Source organism: Gopherus flavomarginatus, chromosome 12 (genome assembly GCF_025201925.1).
Source record: "Gopherus flavomarginatus isolate rGopFla2 chromosome 12, rGopFla2.mat.asm, whole genome shotgun sequence".
NCBI classification, from domain to species: Eukaryota; Metazoa; Chordata; order Testudines; family Testudinidae; genus Gopherus; species Gopherus flavomarginatus.
This window is the reverse complement of record NC_066628.1, coordinates 46,772,990-46,800,482: the sequence shown is the minus strand read 5'-3', so window position 1 is coordinate 46,800,482 and position 27,493 is coordinate 46,772,990. Positions and strand designations below refer to the sequence as shown.

The 27,493-nt window shown below is 44.2% G+C and overlaps 1 protein-coding gene across 1 annotated transcript in view; it reads left to right on the top strand.

Annotated features, from left to right (window-relative positions):
• Positions 1-27,493, top strand: part of LOC127033210 (cholesterol transporter ABCA5-like) — a 68,053-nt gene that overhangs the window by 16,206 nt on the left and 24,354 nt on the right. Inside the window, exons 9-21 of the mRNA XM_050920992.1 lie at positions 2,146-2,334; positions 7,369-7,516; positions 9,046-9,214; positions 10,923-10,981; positions 11,732-11,842; positions 12,113-12,288; positions 14,201-14,320; positions 15,238-15,376; positions 15,575-15,665; positions 15,901-16,040; positions 18,177-18,296; positions 25,447-25,648; positions 27,157-27,326. Of these exons, the coding sequence (XP_050776949.1) occupies positions 2,146-2,334; positions 7,369-7,516; positions 9,046-9,214; positions 10,923-10,981; positions 11,732-11,842; positions 12,113-12,288; positions 14,201-14,320; positions 15,238-15,376; positions 15,575-15,665; positions 15,901-16,040; positions 18,177-18,296; positions 25,447-25,648; positions 27,157-27,326 (1,834 nt within the window). The remainder of the gene's footprint in view (positions 1-2,145; positions 2,335-7,368; positions 7,517-9,045; positions 9,215-10,922; positions 10,982-11,731; positions 11,843-12,112; positions 12,289-14,200; positions 14,321-15,237; positions 15,377-15,574; positions 15,666-15,900; positions 16,041-18,176; positions 18,297-25,446; positions 25,649-27,156; positions 27,327-27,493) is intronic.

The following is a 27,493-nucleotide window of genomic DNA, read 5'->3' as shown; positions in this document are numbered from 1 at the left end:
TTACTAATCAAGGACACTCCACCAGAGAAGTAGATCACATCATAGAATGGGCCACCCAGATACCCCCGGGAGAACATGTTACAGTACAGCAGAAAAGAAACCAAACACCAGCTGCACAGCCCTGCTTGTCATCTGCCACCCTACATCATAACCTTTACTGGCTTCATCGAACGGGTACAACCCATTCTCAGTGGGAACCCTATCCTGAAAGAACTATTTTCTGAACCCCCTCTTTGGCCTTCAAACAACCTCCAACTTCACTAAACTCATCATTAGACGTAAGCTCCCAACAGACCAGGACCCACCAACTCGAAGTGGCGCCAAACTGCCAGAACAACGAATGCAAAATGTGCAGCCATATCTCCACTGCTGCAATGATCAACGTCCTCACAACTCACCATTCGAGATCCATGCGTCCTACACATGCCTATCACAACATATGGTGTGCTTCATCCAGTGCATCAAATACCTCAACAACTACTATGTGGGTGAAATGAGACAATCACTATACTCTCTAATGAACTCACACAGGATGTTTTTGTCTTTTATCATTTTTCTCTCACCTATGGGCAAACACCTTTCACAAAATGATCACTCTGTATCTGACCTCTCAGTCCTTGTTCTCAACGGAAACCTGCACAATACCTTCAAAAGACAAGCCTGGGAACTTAAATTCATTACTCTGCAGCGCTCTAAAAATCATGGCCTTAATAGAGACACTGGTTTTATGGCTCATTACATCAATTTGTCACACTCCTTCCTTCCTACTAACCCTCCAGGGTCCTACTATTACAGAGTTGCGAATTGCCCACCTCATGTTAATTGACTACAACATGCATGAACCCCTTCTGCTTAACAGTATGTCCCACCTTGTATTTAGCTGGACACTGGCTACCTTCTCCACACCTGAAGAACAACTATATAAAGCCCTAAAGCTTATCCATTCAACCAACAGAAGTTGGTCCAATAAAAGATATTACTTCCACCAACCTTGTCTCTCCCTAGTACTCTAGTTTCAATCCAGAGAACTGGTTAAGCACATTCTTAACTTCAAGTACGTGAGCAGTTATATTGACGTTAGTGGGACTAGTAATGTGTTTAAAGTTAAGCACAGGATTGAGTGCTTTGCTAGAATCAGGGCCAGAATATTCAGCATCTTGCGTGATTGAGCCTCTAATGAAGGAAGAGTTCCAGTTGGCAGCATCCCAACACAGGCAGTCAAGACCAAGGGTCAGATCAGGGGCAAATCGGAGGCAGGGAGTAGTGAAGGAACACATAGTCAGGGTTGATACAATGGGCCAGAATCCGAGTCAGGTTTCAGGATCTGAGTCAGATGGTGAAGTTCAAAGGAAGCTGAGATAGAAGCCACCAGTTCAGGAGCAAGGAATGGTCGGGGCAGCTCCAGGGAATCTGCATTGTTGCCTGGACACTTCCTGGCACGGTCCTTAGATTTATATAGGGCTGGGAGCCAATCAGGAGTCATGGGACTGCTGTCTGTCAGATCTGTTGAGGCGGGACTTCTCATCATCTGTATCCACAGTGGATCCTGGGCTGTGGAGTGCAAGCTGGTTACAGTGGCAGCATGGAGATGTCAGCAGCAATACTCAGTTCTAGACCCCTGGGGCCTTACGTTAGTTTTGTGCTGACTCTCAGCTTCCCATATCTTGTCTCTTCTAAGCTTTACAAAATATTATACTATGTTCCTTTTACTGTACAATTGTGGATCAGTTGAATAACCTTGTGACCCTAACTGAAGCTTGGAAATTCCACTTTATTACTATATGAATCTATACAAGTCACTTAGTTAATTTTAAACAATTGCAATATTATTTATTATGGGTTCTTAATTTATGATTGAAGAAGTTTGAATAATGTGAAGAACATTGAAGTATGTCTCCCTTAATTTATTGTTTAATACTTCAGGTCTTCACTCTATGACGTGGACAATATTATGAAATCAGTTGTATTGTTAAAGGCCTATTTTTACCAAAAGAGGTATTGATGTTAACAGGGATAATGTATTGGCAAAGCATTGCAATTATTGTAGAAGGAAAGTAACTTGTTCATTGAAGATAAAATGTTAATTGCAACATTTCTGTGCTAGATCTCTTGTGCTCTGTAATGATGTTCCGATTTGTATTCTAGGTTTTCTTTGCTTTCATGCTGACTCCTCTATTTAAAAAATCAAAGCATGTGGGTATAGTTGAATTTTTGGCAACACTGGCTTTTGGTTTTGTGGGTCTCACTGTTGTCCTGTTGGATGATTTTCCGAAGTCTTTTGTATGGATTCTAAGCCCCTCGTGTCAGTGTACGTTCTTGATTGGGATTGCACAGGTAAGTAAACTGTATGTTGTTCTTTACTACCTTTGCATGCACAAACAAATGAAGAGTAACTTGATATAAGATCTAGCTAAGATACTTATATGACCTCCATCACTATCACCATAGCCTTAATGTATTTGGCTTCACAACCCCTGTGAGATAGGGAAGCACTGTTTTTTTCTCCATTTTACAGAGGAGTAGCTGATACACAGAGAGGGTAAGTGACATGCCAAGGTCACTCAAGAAGTCTGTTGCAGAGTAAGGAATTGAGCTTGGGATTTCCAGGTGCCTGTCTAGCACCATAATTACTTCCTCTTTAAGATGTAACTTTTCTTTCCTATTTAAGAATGACTAACGGTGGTATGTAATGTACGTAACATTTCACTGAAATCAGCTTCTGTACCAGATGACTGGAGGGAGCCAATGTAATGCCTATTTTTAATAAGGATCCAGAGGTGATCCTGGCAATTACAGACCTGTAAACCTAACTTTAATACTAGACAAATTGGTTGAAACTATAGTCAACAACAGAATTAGCGACAAATAGATAAACACAGAGTGTTGGGGAAGAGTCATCATGGCTTTTGTAAAAGGAGATCATGCCTCACCAATCTATCAGAATTCTTTGAAGGAGTCAATAAGCATGTGAACAAGAATGATCTGATCTATATAGTTTACTTGGATTTTCAGAAGGACTTTGACAAGGTCCCTCACCAAAGGATCTTCAACAAAGTAAGCTGTCATGAGATAAGAGGGAAGGTCCTCCCATGGATTTGTAACTGGTTAGAAGATAGGAAACGAAGAGTAGGGATAAGTTTTCACAATGGAGAGAGGTAAATGGTGATCCCTGGTGGTCTGTACTGGGACTTGTGGTATTCAACATCTTCACAAATGATCTGGAAAAGGGCTTGAATAGTAAAGTGGCAGAATTTGCTGGCGATATTAGATTATTCAAGATAGTTAAGTTCAAAGCAGACTGTGAAGAGTTACATAGGGATCTGACAAAACTTGATGACTGGGCAACAAAATGGCAGATGAAATTCAGTGTTGGGAAGTGCAAAGTAATGCACTTCGGAAAAAATAATCCCAATTATACATACAAAAGGATAGGGTTTAAATTAGCTGTTGCCACAGGTCTTGGAGTCATTGTGGATAGTTCTCTGAAAACTCCAGCTCAGTGTGTAATGGCAGTCAAAAAAGCTATGAGAATGTAAAGAACTATTAAGAAAGGGATAGATAATAAAACAGAAGTATCATAATGCTGCTATATAAATCCATGGTGCACCCACAACTTGAATACTGCATGCAGTTGTGGTTGCCCCATCTCAAAAAGATATGTTGGAATTGGAAAAGATATGGAGAAGGGCAACGAAAATGATTAGGGTATGGAGAGATTAAAAAAAATGGGACTGTTCATCTTAAAAAAAATATGATTAAGGCAGGATATGGTAGAGGTCTATTAAATTATGATAGGTATGGAGAAAATGAATAGGGAAATGCTGTTTGCACTTTCACATATCACACAAACTAGGGGTTACCTACTGAGATTAACAGGCAACAGGTTTAAAACAAAAGGGAAGACTTCGTCACACAACGCACAGTCAACCAGTGGAACTTGTTGCCATGGGATGTTGTGAAGGCCAGAAGTGCAACTGGGTTTAAAAAAGAATTAGATAAATTCATGGAGGATAGGTCCATCAAAGGCTATTAGCCAAGATGTTCAGGGGCACAACCCTGTGCTCTGGGTGTCCCTGAACCTCTGACTAGTTAAAGCATCAGGTACTGGCCACTGCCAGAGACAGGATACTAGGCTAAATGGACCATTGGTCTGACCCAGTGTTGCAGCTGTTATTTAAGATATAACCTTTACTTGTCAAGTATCAGAGGGGTAGCCGTGTTAGTCTGGATCTGTAAAAGCAGCAAAGAATCCTGTGGCACCTTATAGACTAACGGACGTTTTGGAGCATGAGCTTTCGTGGGTGAATACCCACTTCATCAGATGCATGTAGTGGAAATTTCCAGGGGCAGGTATATATATGCAAGCAAGCTAGAGATAATGAGTTTAGTTCAATCAGGGAGGATGAGGCCCTGTTCTAGCAGTCGAGATGTGAAAACCAAGAGAGGAGAAAGTGGTTCTGTAGTTGGCTAGCCATTCACAGTCTTTGTTTAATCCTGAGCTGATGGTGTCAAATTTGCAGATGAACTGAAGCTCAGCAGTTTCTCTTTGAAGTCTGGTCCTGAAGTTTTTTTTGCTGCAGGATGGCCACTTTAAGGTTTGCTATAGTGTGGTCAGGGAGGTTGAAGTGTTCTCCTACAGGTTTTTTGTATATTGCCATTCCTAATATCTGACTTGTGTCCATTTATCCTTTTCCATAGAGACTGTCCAGTTTGGCCAATGTACATAGCAGAGGGGCATTGCTGGCATATGATGGCGTATATTACATTGGTGGACGTGCAGGTGAATGAATCGGTGATGGTGTGGCTGATCTGGTTAGGTCCTGTGATGGTGTCGCTGGTGTAGATATGTGGGCAGAGTTGGCATCGAGGTTTGTTGCATGGATTGGTTCCTGAGCTGGAGTTCCTATGGTGCTGTGTGCAATTACTGGTGAGAATATGTTTCAGGTTAGCAGGTTGTCTGTGAGCGAGGACTGGCCTGCCACCCAAGCCCTGTCAGAAACCACCCTGACATTATCATCAAAGAGGCTGATAAAGAAGATGCTGTTGTCGTCATGAACAGGTCTGACTACCAAAAGGAGGCTGCCAGACAACTCTCCAGTACCAAATTCTGCAGGCCTTCCCTCAAATTCCACTGAGGAATACACTAAGAAACTACACCATCTACTCAGGACACTCCCTGCACTAACACTGGAACAAATCAACATACCCTTAGAGCCCTGACCAGGGTTATTCTATCTACTACCCATGATCCACAAACCTGGAAATCCTGGACACCCCTTCATCTTGGACATTGGCATTCTCACTGAAGAACTGTCTGGATATATGGACTCTCTACTCAGACACTATGCCACCAGCACTCCCAGCTATCTCCGTGACACCTCTGATTTCCTGAGGAAACTACAATGCATTGGTGACTTTCCAGAAAACACCATCCTAGCCACCATGGATGTAGAGGCTCTCTACACAAACATCCCACACACAGATGGAATACAAGCTGTCAGGAACAGTATCCCTGATGATGCCACAGCACAACTGGCTGCTGAGCTCTCTGTCTTTATCCTCTCACACAGCTATTTCAAATTTGATGACAATATGTATCTCCAGATCAGTGGCACCGCTATGGGCACCCGCATGGCCCCACAATATGCCAATATTTTTATGGCCGACCTGGAACAACGCTTCCTCAGCTCTCGTCCACTCACACCCCTTCTCTACCTGCACTACATTGATGACATCTTAATCATCTGGACCCATGGGAAGGAGACTCTGGAAAAATTCCACCACGATTTCAAGAGCTTCCGCCCCACCATCAACCTCAGCCTGGACCAATCTACACAGGAGGTCCACTTCCTAGACACCATGGTGCAAATAAGTGATGGTCAGATTAACACCACCCTATACCGAAAACCTACCGACTGCTATGCCTACTTTCATGCCTCCAGCTTCCATCCTGGGCACATCACATGATCCATTGTCTACAGCCAAGCACTGAGGTACAACTGCATCTGCTCTAACCCCTCAGACAGAGACCAACACATACAAAATCTCCACCAAGCATTCTCAAAACTATGATACCCGCATGAGGAAATAAGGAAACAGATCAACAGAACCAGACATGTACCCAGAAGTCTCCTACTGCAAGACAAACCCAAGAAAGAAACCAACAGGACTCCACTGGCCATCACATACAGTCCTCAGCTAAAACCCCTCCAACGCATCATCAGGGATCTACAACCCATTCTGGACAATGATCCCACACTTTCACAGGCCTTGGGTGGCAGGCCAGTCCTCGCCCACAGACAACCTGCTAACCTGAAACATATTCTCACCAGTAATTGCACACCGCACCATAGGAACTCTAGCTCAGGAACCAATCCATCCAACAAACCTCGATGCCAACTCTGCCCACATATCTACACCAGCGACACCATCAAAGGACCTAACCAGATCAGCCACACCATCACCGGTTCATTCACCTGCACGTCCACCAATGTAATATACGCCATCATATGTCAGCAATGCCCCTCTGCTATGTACATCGGCCAAACTGGACAGTCTCTATGGAAAAGGATAAATGGACACAAGTCAGATATTAGGAATGGCAATATACAAAAACCTGTAGGAGAACACTTCAACCTCCCTGACCACACTATAGCAAACCTTAAAGTGGCCATCCTGCAGCAAAAAAACTTCAGGACCAGACTTCAAAGAGAAACTGCTGAGCTTCAGTTCATCTGCAAATTTGACACCATCAGCTCAGGATTAAACAAAGACTGTGAATGGCTAGCCAACTACAAAACCAATTTCTCCTCCCTTGGTTTTCACACTTCAACTAATAGAACAGGGCCTCATCCTCCCTGATTGAACTAACCTCATTATCTCTAGCTTGCTTGCGTATATATACCTTCCCCTGGAAATTTCCACTACATGCATCTGACGAAGTGAGTATTCACCCACGAAAGCTCATGCTCCAAAACGTCTGTTAGTCTATAAGCTGCCACAGGATTCTTTGCTGCTTTTACTTGTCAAGTTACTAATACACTGCAAATATTTGTCTTACCTCAATGTTTAATATTTTTCTATAAATTTGTAATTTTTTTATTTTTTATTCATGGCCTAAAGCATGACTTTTTATAATTCCCTGCAACAAACATCTTAATATGAACTAAAATACTGTGTGCTGTTGTTTTTTTCTTTTGAAACTAGCATTACATCTTTTTTGCATGTGTTACCATGACAATCGCCCACCCTTAGTTCTTATATAACATTACTTTGTAATTTTATTTTTGTACTGTGTTGTCATGTTTTAATTTCAGGTTGGTGAAAATGCAGTTTGTAGCATCTAAACTTTTTCATGTTGGTTTGCAGGTCATGTATCTGGAAGATTATGAAGATGGTGCAATATTTTCAAATATAAATCATGGCCCTTATCCACTAGTTATTTCTCTTATTTTACTGGTTCTGGATAGCATGTTTTACCTACTTCTAGCTGTCTATCTTGATCAGGTCATTCCAGGTATGTTGTTTAGAATCCGAGATAAATATTGAAGAGAACCACATAGATCCTGAATTTCATAACTTGAAATCTGGCAGCTTTGGGTGTTAAAAACTTCTGAAAACCGGACCTTTAATTGATGGCTCTAACATACGGGAATTAAATAAAATGTCCAAGATACTTTGGTATATAGTAATGCCGCTTCTGTGTTCTTCTTTTTCTTTAACTTCATGTAAAGCAACACTCATGTCAAGCAAAAAGATGAGAAGTGTGGCTGTTAAATATTTAGAAATGTTTTAAATGTTACTTTAAAATATATGGTTTTTCATTCAAATAAATTTTACTTTTCTGAAATATACTAATGAAGTGGGGGAAAAAACACAGATTAGGGTTTGATTCTGCTTGGTTGTGTCTTGTTGTATCTATTTTGTGGTCGTCCCATCTCAAAAAAGATATATTTGAATTGGAAAAGGTTCAGAAAAGGGCAACAAAAATGATTAGGGGTATGGAGCATCTGCCACATGAGGAGAGATTAATAAGACTGGGAATTTTCAGGTTGGAAAAAAGACGATTAAGGGGGGATACGATAGAGGTCTGTAAAATCATGAATGAGGTAAAGAAAATAAATAAGGAAATGTTACTTAATCCTTCTCATAACACAAGAACTAGGGGTCACCAAATGAAATTAATAAGCAGCAGGTGTAAAACAAACAAAAGGAAGTATTTTTTCACTCAGCACACAGTCAACCTGTGGAACTTCTTGCCAGAGGATGTTGTGAAGGGCAAGACTATAACCTTGTTCAAAAAAGAACTAGATAAATTAATGGAGGATAGATCCATCAATGGCTATTAGCCAGGATGGGCAGGGATGGTATCCCTAGCCTCTGTTTGTCAGAAGATGGGAATGTGCGACAAGGAATAGATCATTTGATGATTACCTGTTCGTTCGTTCTGGGGAACATGGCATTGGCCACTGTGAGAAGACAGGATACTGGGCTAGATGGGCATTTGGTCTGACCCAGTATGGCCGTTCTTATGTTATGTTCTTATTATTGTTCCAGAATAATTTTCTTTCCTTACTGACCAAGCTGTTATCACAGTCTTTGCCATTGTTGTTCTTGGGAATTGTCTGTCCAAGATGTTATGTTATGTTATTGATGTGTTAATAAGTATGATACATCTAGGAACAAATTTATTAATACCTGTGAACATATTCCTCTCTACTGCATGCCTGAGATCTTTCAATAGAAACTCCTTTGCCTCTGATCTTTCTCTTTATGACCTGTGTATTTAAATCACTCTTCTCAAGATCCTGATTCTGGAAAGTGTTTAAGTACTTGCATAAATCTATCACTTCTCAGCAAAACACTTAAGGATAAACTTCGCTGAATAGGGATGCTTTCCTTAATCAGAACCTTAGTGGTGGGTTTAATGCCAAGATAAGGACTGTGGCATGATTAGGCCCAGTTTTTGTAGCCAAAATTCAAACACTGAATCATATTTGTGTTTAACATTCAAAAGGCTTCCTTTCTTTCTTCCTTATTGCTTAGGTGAGTTTGGATTACGACGGACATCATTTTTCTTTATGAAGCCCTCATTTTGGTCAAAACGTAGAAGAAATTACAAGGAGTTATATGAGAGTAGTGTTAATGGACTCTTAAGTTTCAGTGAGATGGTTGAACCTGTATCTTCAGAATTTCAGGGAAAAGAAGCTATCAGGTATAACTTCCTGCTATGGCACAGATTCATTGTCGCACTTCCCCTGTTTCGTGTGTGCCTGGGAATTAACAGTAATTTTCAGTCTGTTGATTCAGTTAGCATATGGTATGCATTACATCTAGTTCTTTACACATTTAAATAGCCTTGTCCATTTTCTATGTAGCCACGTTTTCCGTTATATGGATGTTTTCCAAAGACGACAAAGTTGGTTTTGGAAAAGGAAATGTTTACCTACTGTATGTCAATCAAATCAAACCTCCTGAAAATAGTTTTAGTCTAGCAGGATGAAGCAAAATGAAATCCAGGTTCTTTGGTTTCAGTGATGCCATAAGTGGTTTCAGATGCCGAAGTCAGGTGGGTTTACAGTTCAAGAGAAAAATACTTCTCTGTTAAATCTTGCAAACTGGATTCAGATAGGTTTTGTAAATCCTTTTGATATTCATATGAAGAATTGCACATTCCACGAAAGCCACAGAGGGGAGCCACTAGACTAGCTTTCCCGGGACATGATCTACAACAGCACCATAAAAGAAAGCAGTAAAAGTGATCCATTTCCAGCACCTTTTGCAGTCCGTGTGGAAAATGACATTAATTCTCTTACATCTGTACCTTCATATATTCCCAATATTTTAATATCAGCGTTTATTCTCAGTCTGAGCTATTAAATCACTGCTCTTGTTATTTGCTGTTATGGTGGCATGATAGACATTGAGAAATAATCTAAATCTCCATTTTTCTTACATGGTTCCGTTAGTCTCAAACAAAAATATTTGTGTTCAATGGCCAGAATCAAACTAATTTTTTTTTTGTTAATGTCTCAAAAAATTGTTTTGAATAAATCACTTCAGTGTGAAGGTCAGTTTTTTTTCCCCCAGATCTTCCTAAGATGGATCATTCTTACTCGTTGTCTCATTTCACATCAGCCAACGCTTTCCCCTGAGTCAGTGGTGTCAGCATCATCCTCCCATATTTGTCATCTTCTCACACAAAGATTTCATACCCTTTTCCCCCACCTTGCTCTCTACACATAGATCATACCTCCTGACTTCATCTGTATGTCCACTACACTTTCAGAGTTCAGATAGTTCTCAAAGATCTACCTCTGTCATGGTGCCTTTGGAGAAACTAGCTGAACTACCTTTATCTTAATACATTTGAGGCGTAATTGTGGGGGAGGACAGGGATTTCATATATCCTTCTTAGGAGAGAAAAACATACCAGAGTTAAGTTAGTCTGTCTTACCACCACTTTGTCCACTCTAATAATACATTTCACCTCTTCTGTCTGCCATCTGCCTGTCTCCTGTGAGATGACTGGGGCATAAACTGGGCCTTCTTTTCTGTTTAGAAAGTGCCTAGTACATTGTTGGTGCTATTAGAAATAAATAACAATATGGGTTACTTAAAGAATTATTCAGTTGCCATGATAGAAAATACTGAAGTCAATGAGGAAACACCCCTCTGCCCTGTATTGCCAGCATAGAGAGGCAATAATACAATAATTCAAGCAAAAGATTGCATAAAGATGTCCACTCTCTTGGTTTGCTTACATGTTTCTCCAACACATTTTGTGTGATTTCAGCATAGCTGGAAAATATGTCAAAACCTTCCTATATCAGCATTGCAGGGTGGTTCATCTTGATCTTTTTTTGCAAAAGAAAATGATATTTTTAAGCTCTTCTTTAATAAAATGACATGTCTTCTTTCAGAATCAGCTGTGTTCAGAAAACATTTAGAAAAAAGGGTGAAACTGTGGAGGCTCTCAGAAGTAAGAAAATTTCTACCTTCTAAGCTTCGTATCAAAAATGGAAGGAGAAATGCTTTTTCTTTGGGTGGGAGCATGAAGTGTTTAAATATGGTTATGTGTTCTCTCTCATGTCTATAGCCAGTCTGCCTGTAACGGTATGACAAAGGGGGTCGGAACAGACGCTATAGGATTTCTCTCCTCTTCAGCCCTTTTCCTTGTGGGGGGTCGTCTTTCCCTTCATTCTCTTAGTCCCCTTCTCTGTCTCCTAACTCCAGTGAGTATGCACAGAGGAACCTCTTATTGACTCCTGTGAGCTGGTGGTATGGGAGCCTCTAACTTGGTGGTTCTCAAACCGCGGGCTGCTTGCGGCCCAGTCAGCACACAGTTGTGGCCCATGTCACATCCTCAGGGCCATACAGGAAGTATATATATCGGGGGGAATGTGGCCCACGTAACACAAAGAGAGCTGCATATGTGGCCCACAATGGTAAATAGGCTGAGAACCACTGCACTAACTGCTTCTAAGCTCAGGTCTCCTCATGGGCAGTGCTCGCAGGGAATCTAATCCCCACTTCTATTTATTGCTGTTGTTGCAGTTTTACCAGGCTATGTTAAAAAGTTGAGGTAAGATGTTCCTTGGAATACAGAGTAAATGCATAGCCTATATGTCAGTATTTTAATTTACTGCAGTGACCATGAGCCTGTGCAGAATAACACAACAGGTGTCATTAACCTCTTATTTCACTTGTTCCTTTCGTCTTTCTGGGTTAGGTTTATCCTTTGACATATATGAGGGTCAGATTACAGCTTTACTTGGGCATAGTGGAACAGGCAAGACAACACTGATGAACATTCTTTGTGGACTCTGCCCACCTTCTGATGGTGAGAATTCTCTGGCTTTAGGAAAAATTAGGAAATGTATGGCTGTAATCTACTAATTTTAATGTCCTTTTTTCCTTCTTTCAAAACCTGAGGCCACTGACGTTTGAGGATATTTCAAGTTACACTCCTTTTCTCAGGCTATTTTGAAATAGGTTAATTTTAAATTATACATACATTTTAATTGGTGGAGTTAGCCCGTCTATGCTGATAATCAAAGTAGTGGTTGGGTTTAAAAAACACTTCAATTTTTTTTTACTTTTTGTTCTTTAGGGTTTGCATCTGTCTATGGACACAGAATCTCTGAAATTGATGAAATGCTCAATGTACGAAAGATAACGGGGTTTTGTCCACAACTAGATATACATTTTGATGTATTAACTGTGGAAGAGAATTTATCAATATTTGCTCATATTAAAGGGATACCTCCCAATGCTCTGATACAAGAGGTAAGTCACTCAGGTAAAAATTCTATACAGTGTGTATTCGCTGTTTATTAAAATAGTTTTATTGATTGCATAATGGAAGTCGCTTTGCAAGTCTTGTTTACAATAAGAGACCTAAATACACTGTTTTATTTAAGAGAGAATATAGCAAGATACTTTCTTTAAATAAAGATTATTGAATTTGTTCTAGAAGAACAAAATAATGGAACATCTAAATACTAATGCGTGTTTACAGACATTGGTCTCCTGTAATTTATCCATTCTTGATAGGTTACACTTCAAGGCCTTGATCCTGGAATAGACACTGTGTTGACAGTTGGTACCGGGGTTTGCCTCCAAGAAGCTCATTCCAGGAAAGAGTCTTAAAAATGTTAATGACTTCTCTGTTTCAGTCTTCACTGAGAAGTCTGAAGGAATGCCTAACAGTGAATGCTAATGGGAAGGGGGTAGGTTTAGGTTAGAAGATAAAATAAAAAAAGAACAAGTTAAAAATCACTTAGAAAAGTTAGATGCTTGCAAGTTACCAGGGCCTGATAAAATGCATGCTAGAATACTCAAGGAGCTAATAGAGGAGGTATCTGAGCCTCTAGCTATTAGCTTTGGAAAATTATGGGAGACGGGAGAGATTCCTGAAGACTGGAAAAGGGCAAATATAGTGCTCATCTATAAAAAGGGAAATAAAAACAACCTAGGAAACTACAGACCAGTTAGTTTAACTTCCGTGCCAGGGAAGATAAGGGAGCAAGTAATTAAGGAAATCATCTGCAGACACTTGGAAGGTGTTTCAGAGTAGCAGCCGTGTTAGTCTGTATCCGCAAAAACAACAGGAGTACTTGTGACACCTTAGAGACTAACAAATTTATTTCAGCATGAGTCTGTTTTGGGACCGGCTCTGTTCAATATCTTCGTCAACGACTTAGATATTGGCATAGAAAGTATGCTTATTAAGTTTGCAGATGATACCAAACTGGAAGGGATTGCAGCTGCTTTGGAGAATAGGGTCATAATTCAAAATGATCTGGACAATTTGGAGAAATGATCTGAGGTAAACAGGATGATGTTTAACAAAGATAAATGCAAAGTGCTCCACTTAGGAAGAAACAATCAGTTTCACACATACAGAATAGGATGAGACTGTCTAGGAAGGAGTACAGGAGAAAGGGATCTAGGGGTCATAGTGGACTGCAAGCGAAATATGAGTCAACAGTGTTACACTGTTGCAAAAAAAGCAAACTTGATTCTGGGATGCATTAACAGGTGTGTTGAGAGCAAGATACGAGAAGTCATTCTTCCACTCTACTCTACGCTTGTTAGGCCTCGACTGGAATTGTGTGTCCAGTTCTGGGCAGCGCATTTCAAGAAAGATGTGGAGAAATTGGAGAGGGTCCAGAGAAGAGCAACAAAAATGATTAAAGGTCTAGAGAATATGACCTATGAAGGAAGACTGAAAGTTGTGGAATCTCCATCTGTGGAGATATTTAAAAGTAGGTTAGATAAATGTCTATCAGGGATGGTCTACATCAGTGTTTCCCAAACTTGGGACGCCGCTTGTGTAGGGAAAGCCTCTGGCGGGCCGGGCCGGTTTGTTTACCTGCCATGTCCACAGGTCTGGCCAGTTGCGGCTCCCACCAGCCCGTCCCACCAGGGGCTTTTCCTACACAAGTGGCATCCCGAGTTTGGGAAACACTAGTCTAGACAGTATGTGGTCCTGCCATGAGGGTAGGGGACTGAACTCAATGACCTCTCGAGGTCCCTTCCAGTCCTAGAATCTATGCATGTTAATTAGAAAAATTTTAAATGATCAGTAATTTGTCAAACTATAGCATAAGATTGCTGATAATTATGCCAGTCATGTTTTAATCACTATATCTCATTTCTATTGACATGAAACACTTTTGTTGGTATATTTTTAAAGGTGCAGAAAGTGATGAATGATTTGGATATGCAGCCCATCCGAGATAACCAAGCTAAAAAATTAAGTGGAGGGCAGAAGAGAAAGCTGTCGATAGGAATCGCTGTTCTTGGGAGCCCAAAGGTAAGGAGGCATAAGCACAGTACTAAGTTACTGCTTGTTCCGTATCTATGCATGCATAGTGTACCTGTGCTCATATTACTTGGCAATTAAAGCAACGCAAATGAGGCGCAAAAATATGTCAACTGTTCCTGTGTTTCATACCAACTCTGGCTTAAACAGTTAAAATTGCCAAGTTGAAGCATGCAACCTTTACACTGCAAAGAGTTAACTGTGTTAGTGAATGTAGTAACTGGATTATATCATGCTTTTCTGTGGTAAATTAGCATAAAAAGTTACACTTCATCTGGAATGGAGGGTAGTGCATTCCACCCTCTAAAAACAGTACAGTACAAGTTGTCAGAGAGAGCAGGCTCCTGGCCTGAAAAAGCCATGCAAGCACCTGGGACATGACAGAGAGTATATGGCGCTATCTGATTACAGAGTTCAGTGGTTGCTATTTGTGACCTGTAAGGTGTGATGCTCGTTTAGACTGGGTACATGTTTAAAGGCTGCAGTGTACAAATGTGACAATCCCCTTCATGATTTCCTGCCTTTTTTTAAAAACATACATATTTCATTTCACCCACTATTGGTAAAAGGAACCAATGTGTCTTTTTACCATTGTAGTTTAAATTTATTTGTAGTGGGAACTGAACGTATCCAGTTGTGAAGATGCATTTCTGTGACATAGCGTGTGATTTTTCTGTTTATCACAAACAGGTGATGTACTTTTTTTTAAAAGAAAGTAGTGGTGATGGCTGTTTTGCATAGCTTTTAGTTGGTTAAAGTAAGAAAATTTTCCCACCCTACCTTTTAAACAATAGAGCATAACTGCCCTTGAATTAATAGTCTTCCTGGTTTCTGTAGATGTGGGTATCTCAGATGTGACTATGGAGGGTTTGGATTTTTTTATGCCCTTTTTCCTAATCATTATTTAGGTTTTACTCTTGGATGAACCAACTGCTGGTATGGACCCATGTTCTCGGCACATTGTTTGGAATCTCCTGAAAAACAGACAAGCCAATCGGGTAACAGTATTCAGTACTCATTTCATGGATGAGGCAGATATTCTTGCTGGTGAGTTTTGCTGTGGCCCTTTGGGATATATTTACTGGGGGCTTGCAGAGTGTAAATTAGAATTGTATTTAGCATATAAGGTGAACAGGTGCCCCTTCCACTGTCAGTCGTCAGCAGAGTTTTCTCTCTTTCGTCATGCCATTGTTTTATGAGTAGATTGAGGGTCCTCAGAATAAAAACACCTGTTTTTGTTTCTAGATCGAAAAGCTGTGATTTCTCAAGGAACGCTGAAATGTGTTGGCTCGTCTCTCTTCCTCAAAACCAAATGGGGAATTGGCTACCGCTTGAGGTATTATTTTGTAGTTTATAAGCCACCTTCATTGTGTTACGTTATATTTGCTTTGTCTTCCCATTAAGATGTAGGATAATTTTAAAATATCCTACTAAATTTTTAAAGATTTTATTTTTCTTACATTTGGGAAAGTCAGAAATCACTTTCACTCTGTTTTGTTGTTCTGTTGGCTACACTTTCAAAAAATGGCAATGAAGAAACAAAGAGGTTTTAAAATACTCTGTATTTTTAGCATGCATATAGATGGGTATTGCAATACAGAAGCTACAACAGCCTTGATCATACAGCATATCCCTGGAGCCAGCTTGGTACAACAGAATGAACAGCAGCTTGTGTATACCTTACCTTTTAAAGACGTGGACAAGTTTTCAGGTATGATGATATTGTAATTCAGTGCTAAGCTTTTTTGTGTGTGTGTGTATGTGTGTGTGTAGGGGGAAATCAGTTGATCATAATGGCACCTTCAGAGAAGTATGTTGTCATTTTTCTTTATATATGTACTTTTTCTGATGTTTATAATTAGACAGTGAAAACTGACAGTAATGTTGAAAATTTGTAAGTATGTTCTTTGCCTTAATTCCCAGTCACTCATTCATTTCTTGGGCACGTGGGGACTAAGGCCTACTCTACACCTGAAACTGAAATCAACCTAGCTACTTTGCTAAGGGGGTGTGAAAAATTCACACCCTTGTGAGACAGTTAAGCTGACCTAAGCTCCGGTATAGACTCTTCTAGGTTGATGGATTAACCTAGCTACCATCTCCTGAGGGTGGCTATATTAAAATGACAGAAAAATCCCTTTCATCACTATAGTAAGTGTCTACACTACAGCATCATAGCAGTGCTGCTGGAGCACTTGTAGTGTAGACATAGTGTTAGCCCTGGTCTACCCTAAAGTGTTAGGTCGATCCAGTTAAATTGCTTAGCGGTATGAAAAATCCACACCCCCTTAATGGCATAGATAAACCAACCTAACCCCTGGTATAGACGGTAATAGTTTGATTTGAAGAATTTTTCCATCAACTTAGATACCATCTCTCGGGGAGGTGGATTATCTACGCCAACGGGAGACGCTTTACCATTGGAGTAGGTAGTGTCTGCAGTGGTGCAACTGCTGTAACGTTTCAAGTGTAGACAATCCCTACGACTGCTTTACAGACTGTATTCAGCATCTGGAGAAGAGGGGGTCCATCAACTCTTTCTTTCTCCTAGTAGCTGCTCAAGGCAGCCTAACCTTCCTCGACAGGAAGCCTGATACGTTAACTGTGAGATGAGGCTTTGGCAGTAAATACGTAAAGCAGAGGAGGATGGGTTTTAACAATGGAAATGCAGAGGACCCTCCTCTTGGTCCAGGATAAAGCTCTTATACTACGCATGCCCTTTTTGCTTTTATCAAATTGAAATAAAAAATAACTTGGACCATTTTAATGTACGGATGGCAAAAGAGATACTAGCCATACAGAGTCCGAGCCTGTTGTGAGCTGGAAAGGACATTGTGTCATCACAGGGAAATTTGCTGCTATGAGAGAGGGATTGTGGAACAAATATAATAGATTGAATGAAATCCCAGACAAAAACTGCTTTAAAATGGAGTTAAGGTTGAGAGTATAGATGTAAAATACATTGCAGGGATCTTGCAAGGTTGTTTGGGTGCTCTGACTTTGCACTTCCATACCATAATACTCTGCATGGAGGTAGGACATATAGAGTCAATCCTCCTCTGAATCGGATGGAAGGAAAACTTGAATCGACAAGTCCTACCTAAGCGATGAGTCCCTTAAACTCCAATCTAGAGAGTCATTCTGTCTCTCTCTATGGCCCAATGAATATTTATGTAGTCATAAAAAGTAGAGCAGCTTCAACAGAAGAGATTGGTAGCGGAATGCCTATAGCCTGGTGATTAGGACCCTTTATCTGAGAAGGGGGAGATCTGAATTCATGTCTCTGCTCAAGAGTGGGGATTCAAACTTGGGTCTCCTACAACCCAAGCAACCACTGGGCTAAAAATTACACAGACACATGGAGTTTCAGGGGTGTGTGAGGAGGGGGTAGGGACTGTATGCATCTTTTTGTGAATAAACCATTCAGAAAATTTCACGGAGCTCTATTACTAAGATCACTTGGGACAAAGCATAGGTCTGACAGGTGCTGCATTTCTTTAACGGCTCATTTTTAAATTAATTTTAACTCATAAACTATTTAATAGACTTACTTGTAAGTTCTCAAAAGATTGACTTTGGACTTGGAGAGTAAATGCTGTTGTTTTGGGGAGAATGTGCTGTGTTTCTCATACCTAACATACTGATTGAAGATCTGCTTTAAACGCAAAACTCATCTCAGCATTAACGACCTGGGTCTCTATAATTAACGTATTGTACATATGTTGTGTGTATTCATTAAAGAGTCTCACCTTGTGGGGCACGCTATGAGTTTTTATTAAATGAGAGGCAATTCTGGTGGGCAAATGTAATTTTGTTGCCAAGCAATCACATTATTTCACCTCTACAGGATTGTTTTCTGATCTAGACACTCATTCACATTTGGGTGTTATTACTTACGGAGTTTCCATGACAACATTGGAGGATGTGTTCCTGAAGCTGGAAATTGAAGCAGAAATTGATCAAGCAGGTGAGAAATAACTATATTAGCCTTTTTCTTTGTGTCTTGATTAGTCGTGGTTAATTTTTGTAAAATTGTATTGAGCACTTTTCACTATGAAAAGCAGAAATAATAACACAAATGTGCTATCATAGAATATTACATCAAACAGTATGTGACACTTAAGAACACATGCTGTTGTGGGGCTCCTTGAAATACCTGACCAGAACAGCAAACAGGGGGCAAAGAGGTTGGAAAATTATCCCTATCTGAGGTCCAGAGCTGTACAGGTCTTGTGCTGAACCTCTGTACAGGGATACAGGGAATGTCCTTTTCTTTTTTTTAATAAGGCTGAATCAAAAATATACATTTCCCTATGGGATTTTGCACTTGCACTCAATTGTGGACACAGGAAATACAATTAGATTTCCAGCCACTTGATTTGAAAAATGTATTTGTACCTCTAAATAGAATTTAAATATCTAACCATCATTTATACCTACAGTTAGTTGCACGCCATATGATTGTTGGTGTAAAGTCAGAGGCCTGTTGGAAATGTTTCTTACTGTCCTTTAGGAGATTACTCCAAAAGTAAGCAATACCCTTCTAGGTTCTATGTTTAATAGATTAAAGTATCCTCACCTTCTTCTTCGAGTGATTGCTCATATCCATTCCAGTTAGGTGTGTGCGCCGCGCGTGCACATTCGTCGGAAAACTTTTACCCTAGCAACTCAGTGGGCCGGCAGGTCGCCCCCTAGAGTGGCGCCATCGTGGCGCTTGATATATACCCCTGCCGGCCCACCCGCTCCTCAGTTCCTTCTTACCGCCCGTGTCGGTCGTTGGAACAGTGGAGCGCGGCTTAGCTGACCTCCACTTCCCTAGCTACTCGTAGTTCTCGTATATAGTTATGCAGTTATAATCCTTTTATATATATATTTGTATAGTTATACGTTTTTTTTTTCTTTGCTAACATATTTAGTTTAGTAATTGTTAGCGGGTTTCAGGAAGTAGCCCCTTCCATGAACCCGGTGCCGGAGCCCATGCACGGCTCGCCGGGTTTTAAAATGGGCTCGGCCTGCCAGAAGCCGATGCCGAAGGGAGATCCACACGACTCCTGTTTGAAGTGCCTGAGGGAATCGCACTTGACAGCTAAGTGCCCCATTTGCAAGGCTTTTAAGCCGAGAACAAAAAGGAGCGGGACTTTCACTTACCCCTCCACCTTTGGCGCCGAGCGATGATCAAGCGGCTGGCAGAAGCGCCTCCTCGGCACCGGACCCCGCCGGTACTGCCAAGGCCTTTCGGCACCGGCCGTCGCCGGCACCGAAGTCGACTCGGCACCGCTCCCTTCCTCCGAGGTCGAGAGAGCCTACAATTCCTGCTGGTGCCTGACGGCTCCCCGGCACGCGCCGTGGTTGAGCCCCCTGCTCCTGCTGCTTCCGTGCCACCTGCATCGCAGCCAGAGAGCTCGTCTAAGTCGGATTGCCCGACACCGACACCTGCAGAGGCACCGATGACATCGGCACCGTCGATTCCAGTCCCCCAGGGCCATTGAATCCGGTGCCTGACAGCTCCCCGGCACGCGCCGTGGTAGAGCTTACTGCTCCTGCTGCTTCCGTGCCAACTGCACCGCAGCCAGAGAGCTCGTCTAAGTCGGATCGCCCGGCACCGACACCTGCTGAGGCACCGACGACGTCGGCACCGTCGATCCCGGTCCCACAAGGGCCGTAGAATCCGGTGCCTGACGGCTCCCCGGCACGCGCCGTGGTTGAGCTACTGCTCCTGCTGCTTCCGTGCCAACGGCACCGCAGCCAGAGAGCTCGTCTAAGTCGGATCGCCTGGCACCGACACCTGCTGCGGCACCGACGACGTCGGCACCGTCGATCCCGGTCCCACAAGGGCCGTAGAATCCGGTGCCTGACGGCTCCCCGGCCCGCGCCGTGGTTGAGCTACTGCTCCTGCTGCTTCCGTGCCAATGGCACCGCAGCCAGAGAGCTCGTCTAAGTCGGATCGCCCGGCACCGACACCTGCTGCGGCACCGACGACGTCGGCACCGTCGATCCCGGTCCCACAAGGGCCGTAGAATCCGGTGCCTGACGGCTCCCCGGCACGCGCCGTGGTTGAGCTACTGCTCCTGCTGCTTCCGTGCCAACGGCACCGCAGCCAGAGAGCTCGTCTAAGTCGGATTGCCCAGCACCGACACCTCTGAGGCACCGACAACGTCGGCACCGTCGATTCCAGTCCCACAAGGGCCGTAGAATCCGGTGCCTGACGGCTCCCCGGCGCGTGCCGTGGTTGAGCTTATTGCTCCTGCTGCTTCCGTGCCGACGGCACCGCAGCCAGACAGCTCATCTAACTCGGGTCGCCCGGCACCGACACCTACCGAAGCTCTGACGACCTCGGTACCGTCGATCCCGGTCCCACGAGGGCCGTCGAATCCGGTGCCTGACAGCTCCCCAGTATGCACTGTGGTTGAGCCTGCTGTTCCCTCCACGCCGGAGACATTACCAACGGCGAGGGATCTCATTGCCATGACAGAGTCGATGCTGCCTGACCCCGGCACCGCCGGTGCGGGTAATACAGTCTCTTCATGTGACCGTCCTCTGTCAGCACAGCAGAGCGGCACCGTTCATGATCACGGTCCCGCAGACACTCCAGATCCTGTCGGCACGCCCGACACCACTTGCAGTCCCGGTGCTGTTTTCCTCATCGGTACTGGTCGCACTCGCTGCACCGGTCGGTATCCCGTTCGCCGACCCGCTATTGGCACCGTTCCGACTCCCGGCACCGCGACAGGTACCTTGACTCCTGTAGCCTCTCCCCGAGCCTCGAGATCTCGGTCGACCTCCAGGCACCATTCTGGTTGCGGGTCTGGATCTCGTTTCAGGTACCGGTACGCCTCCCGGTGCCGGTTCCTGGTGCCGAGTTGGGCAAGGTCCGATAGAGTCAGAGACTCTGCCTGTGCCTTCTTTTAGTACGTCCATGGCCATCCGGACACGCATCCGTGTCATCCCACATGCGCAGATCTTATGCTCAGGACCACGATTCTGATACGATGGCCAGCGGGCGCCAGCCCCGAAACCGAATGAGGCTTGGCGAATGAACCGGTTTGGCCGCCAGGTGTACTCTGCAGAAGCCCTGCAGCTCTGGGTAGCAAAGCAACAAGCCTTGCTTAGCTGCAATAATTATAGCACCTGGGTGAAGGTAGTTTAGTTTATGGAGTTTCTCCCTCAAAAATCCCGCCAAGAGTTCGCTGCCGTCTTGGAGGACGGGGGAAAAATGGTACCCAGAGCGTCCCTCCAGGCCTCGTTGGACGCTGCAGACTCTGCAGCCAGGACTCTGGCCTTTGGTGTCGCCATGAGGTACATCTCATGGCTTCAGGTTTCAAACCTCCGGCCGGAGCTGCAGTATGCCATTCAGGATTTACCCTTTGTTGGTAAAGGCCTTTCGCGGCAAAGACAGCCCCAGGCTGCCAAGCCTGATGGACAATAGGGTCCTAATGCGCTCTCTCAGCATGCATATGCCAGCGACCAAACGCAGGCCTTTCTGTCCCCAGCCGCCATACTCTGTGCCTAGCCAGAGACAGGACTTTGGCAAACGACGAGGCCAAGGTGGTCGCAGACGAACGTCAGGACCCCTAAAGAGCCAAGGTCAAGGTCCCTCGCAATTACTACTGGGACCAAAGACGAACCTTCCAAGGTGCGCCTGAGGGCGGTGTACCAGTCACAGGCCGGGATCCCAATCCCGCTTTCTCCTGGCGTTGCCCCAGTTAATTTCAGATCGCTGGATCCTGCGCACGGTGGAGCATAGATACCACCTCTAATTTGTTCCAGCCCTGTCCCCCTTCAGGGACCCCTCTCACGAGCAATTCCTCGTACAAGAGGTGCAGACGCCGATGGACGAAAGGGGCAAGGGGTTTTGCTCCCGTTATGCCCTAGTCCCCCACTCGAACGCAGGTCTCAGACCTTCCTAGTCCTGCACGGACTCAACCGGTTTAGAATAAGGTTGAAGTTCCGCACGGTATCCCTGGGAACCATTATTCCATCCTTGCCTCCTGGGGGCTACTATGCCGCCCTGGATATGAAGGACGCGTACTTTCGCAACGCCATCTTCCCTCCGCACAGGAGATACCTCCGCTTTCTAGCCAACTGTCAGTACTTCTGGTTTACGGCCATAGTCGCCGCCTACCATCGCTGATGTCGGATATGCGTTTTTCCGTATCTGGACGATTCGCTTATCCGAGGAGACTCTGAGACACAAACCACTCAGCGCGTGGGCATCGTCACGGTCTTATTCACAGGTCAAGGCCTGATGATTACTATAGAGCAATCCACTCTGGTTCCCACGCAGAGGTTGGACTTCCTAGGGGCTATCCTGGTCTCCTACCTAGCCGGAGCCTGCTTATCACAACTGCGGTTTTAGGCGATGGCAACAATCATCTGAGGTCTGCAGGCTTTCCCAACGACCTCGGCTCGTACTTGTCTCAGTCTCCTGGGTCCATGGTTGCCCGCAAGTTTGTAACCAAACACGCCAAGCTCCGCCTCCGTCCTCTCCAAGTCCGGCTCACCTCGGCGTACCACCCGGACAGGGAGCCAATGGTCATGGTAGTCACCGTTCCCTCGAGCACCTTAGGCTCCCTAGAGTGGTGGCTAACTCCCTCCCTGGTGTGGGCAGGGATGCGGTTTCATCCGCCCCAGCCCTCACTGCCCCTGACGACGGACGCGTCATCTCTCTGCTCAAGTGCTCATGGTCACCTCCGAGCTTAAGGCCTTTGGTCTTCTCGGGAGCTGGCATTCCACATCAATGCCCCAAAAATGAGAGTAGTCCGCCTGGCGTGCCAGGGGTTCCAGCGGCAGCTGCGAGGCCGTTGTATCTCGGTGTTTACAGCCAACACAGCGGCCATGTGCTTCATAAATATCCAGGGAGGGACATGGTCCTCCCCCATTTTGTCAGGAGGCCATCCATTTCCGGGACTTTTGCATGGCCCACTCGATGGAGCTGGTGACGTCCTTTCTCCCAGGCGTTCGGAACGTCTTGGCGCTTTGACTCAGCAGGTCTTTCCTGTCTTACGAGTGATCACTCTGCCCCATGTGAGGCGTTCTGCTTTCCAGAAGTGGAGATGTTTCCTCACATAGACCTGTTCGCTCACCGCGAGAGCAGAAAATGCCAGATGTTCTGCTCCTTCCAAGGTCCCTCCTCGGGATCGATCTTGGATGCATTCCTGATGCCGTGGAAAGGCCAACTCCGTTATGCCTTCCCACTGTTCCCACTGGTTCATTAGGTCCTGCTCAAACTCCGCAGGGGCAGAGCGCACATCATCATGATCACTCCAGAGTGGTCCAGGCAGCACTGATATACCATGTTGCTCGGCCTGTCAATAACAGACCCAATTACCCTGCCACCCCACCCAGACCTCATCACTCAGGGCAACGACAGGCTTCGTCACTCGGACCTGCAGCCTCTTCGCCTCACGGTGTGGCTGCTGCGTAACTGAGCCGGGGTGACAGGAAGCCTTCCACCTGGTCAACGTACCGGGCCAGGTGGAAGCGTTTCGTCTACAGCTGCAATACGCTCAATCTTGCTCCGGCTGAGGCCTCGATCCCCTCTATTTGGCCTGCCTCTGGCCTTCAGCGGCAGGACCTGGCGGTATCATCGCTGAGGATACACTCAGCAGCCATCTCTACCTTCCAGCCAGGCTAAGGTGGACGTTCCGTGTTCTCACGCTCTATGGGCTCGAGATCCCTCAAGGGCTTGGAGAGCTTGCACCCTCGGGTGCGCCGCCCAGCCCCAACCTGGGACCTCAACGTAGTTTTAACCAGACTTATGTCTCCCCCACTCGAGCCGTTCACGACTGGCCCTCTGCTATACCTGTCTTGGACGACAACTTTCCGCGTAGCTGTTACATCGGCCAGACGGGTCTCCGAGCTCAGAGCTCTTACGGTGGTTCCGCCGTACACTAGGTTTCACAAAGACAAGGTGCAGTTATGACCGCAACCAGCTTTCCTCCCTAAGGTGGTTTCGGCCTTTCATGTTACCCACAGCTCAACGCAATGGGCACAACCATTGCACTCCTTGGACATCTGTGGAGTGCTCGCATTTATATTGCGCTGCCAGAATCATTTCGTAAGGTGCCCCAGCTCTGTCATGGTAGCGGGCCAAAGGGAGGGCTTGCTTGTTTTCCTCTCGGAGGATCTCATCTTGGGTGATGGCGGACTTCCGCACTTGTTATGATTTGGCTCATATTTCCCCAAGCCACATCATCGTACAGTCTACCAGGGCTCAGGCTTCATCTGCCGCCTTGCTGGCTCGTGTTCCTACCCACGAGATCTGTCGCGCAGCTCCATTGGTCCTCGGTCCATACCTTTGCTTCGCAGTATGCCCTGGTTCGACAGTCAAGAGATGCTGTAGCCTCTGGCTCAGCAGTTTTCATGCTGCCACATTTCACTCCGACCCCACCGCCTACGTAAGGCTTGGGATTCACCTAACTGGAATGGATATGAGCAATCACTCGAAGAAGAAAAGACGGTTACTCACCTTTGTAACTGTTGTTCTTCGAGATGTGTTGCTCATATCCATTCCACACCCGCCCTCCTTCCCCACTGTCGGAGTTGCTGGCAAGAAGGAACTGAGGAGCGGGTGGGCCGGCAGGGGTATATATCAAGCGCCATGATGGCGCCACTCTAGGGGGCGACCTGCCGGCCCACTGAGTTGCTAGGGTAAAAGTTTTCCGACGAATGTGCACGCGCGGCGCACACACCTAACTGGAATGGATATGAGCAACACATCTCGAAGAACAACAGTTACAAAGGTGAGTAACCGTCTTTTTCTAGGCTTCGTTATTAACTACAGGGTATTGAACTATCCTATACTCGGAAAGTTGTTTAGGAAGAGTTTAACAGCTGAATACTGCATGATATCTAGCAATATTGGTAGTTGCATAGGCTAAAATAATTAGGCTAATTAAAATCTCCATCTTTTGGGTGTATGCTGGTTGGATAGGGGATCAGAAAGGAGTTTTTTGCTTCTGTACAACATGGCACAGTTGGTTTAGATGCATTGTATAGACTTTCAACCACCACCATTTGGCTACTCCTGAAGGCAGGATACTACATCATGTGGTCCTGTGACTTGATCAGGAACGGTAGATCCTATGTTTCGTTTATATCCCCCTCTTTCCCTGCAGATTATAGCATATTTAATTCCCAGTCAGCAGGCGAGGAAATGGATACAAAATGGCTTGATGAGATGGAACAAAGCCTACTGATACTCTCTGAGACAAAATCATCTGCAGTAAGCAATACAGCTCTCTGGAAAGAGCAGGTCTCTACTATAGCAAAGGTTCACTTCCTTAACTTAAGGCGTGAAAATAAGTCATTGGGACTTATGTAAGTATTAAGATGGCTTCCCGTTTCATTTACCAAAATCCATTTGAGTGTCAGAAGTTCACATGCTTTAGATATGTTTTAGTAGCTTGTTTTATGTCTGTGGTGTTTAATGTAGCTTTTCATCATGGTTTTTAAACTGGACATTAAGAACTTTGAGTTGGATGATGAGTTGGAGGGCGTGACATTGGAGTTTAGCTCTTTAGTTTATGGAGATGATGTCCTATAACTGGCAGACATGTTTGAATTAATCATGGGTCTCTTTGCTACCATGGAAAATCTGTGTAGTAGGCTTGAACTTACAATGAAGACATAGTGGTTGCATCTTGGAAAAGGAACAGTAGAAAAAGTGTTGAAATGCAGAAGACATAGAACAAGTGGAATCTTATATGTGCTGCCGAAGCTTGATCAGTGCCAACGATTCCACCAAGGATTAGGCTAAAAGATGTGGCTTAGCCATGAGTGCTGCACAGAAACAGATGACAATACAGACTGATCAAAATATTATATTTGGTACCAAGGTGAATATTTATCACACCAGTGTACTAACAGTATTACTCTGGGGTCTGGGAGCAGTGGCATTAAATGAAACAGACCTCAGAAAGCTGCAGGCAGTAGTGGTGAGAGTTTTTTGAAAGATGGCAAGTGTAATGTGGAATGATTTTAAGACATGAAATTAAATGGCCGGGGGGGGGAATGTGAAATTAGGGCATGGGAGTGATTACAATAAAAAAGATTGCAATGGTGAGGACGCTGTAGAATAGGGGTTCTCAGCCTTTTCCTTTCTGAGACCCCCCACAACATACTATAAAAACTCCAGGACCCGGTGGGGTCAGAAGGGACTTGGGCATCGGTATAGTTTGACTTCTGTTTTGGGTGGGCAGGGATTTGGGCTGTGGATTTTAGCCATGCGGCCCCGCAGCCCCCATGAAACGGTTCATGGACCCACTGTTGAGAACCGCTGCCATAGAAGGCAAACAGCTAATAGGATGCCAAAGAAAATAATGCAAACACAACCAAAGTCAATCCGACTAGAGGCTGACCACTGTCTAGATGGTGTGACATCATATGCTGGCGCATGATCAGGCTGGGTTTATTGGAGGAACAAGCCATGAACGTGTGTGTGTGTGTGTGTGTGTATGTATGATAAATATTCGCTTCCCTGGGTATGAGCCTCTTCTGTAGATAATACTGATGATACGATGTATGTACTGTTTTGGTTACGTTGTTGCCTGCTGTAGCCTCCAACATCACTTGCTTTTTTCCAGAGCAGTTTTGAATTATGGTAAGAAGTCAATAATGAGCTTTGCCTTTTACGTGTTTTAGTTTTTGTTAATTGTAGTCTGTGAACAGAATCAGGATGTGGGTGATTAGACTTCCATTAACCAAAATGATAAATATCTATTGTGAGTCTGAGACTAACACCTGAGGGACGACTTGTTTTAAATAATGTGCAAATAATTAGTATCAGTTTCCACTGAACTTTACTTAAATCACTTCATTTCTTTCAGGTTGTTGCTTTTTTTAGTGTTCCTTGTCATTCAGATTTTAATGTTTCTTATACATCACTACTTTAAAAATCCTATGGTTCCCATCAAGCTTTCCCCAGATTTGTACTTGCTGAAGCCTGGAGAAAAATACTACAAGTACAAAACAAGTCTCCTCCTTCAGAACTCCACAGGTGAGAATTAAAAAAAGCAAATACAGTTATACTGGATTACTATTGTGTATTTAATACTCCAGCTTTAATAATGTCTTTTTAAATGTAACATCCCATTCGTGAGAGACAGTAAACCATACAGAACGTGAAGGGAGGTGGAATGGACCCTGGATCTTCAAGAAAGATCA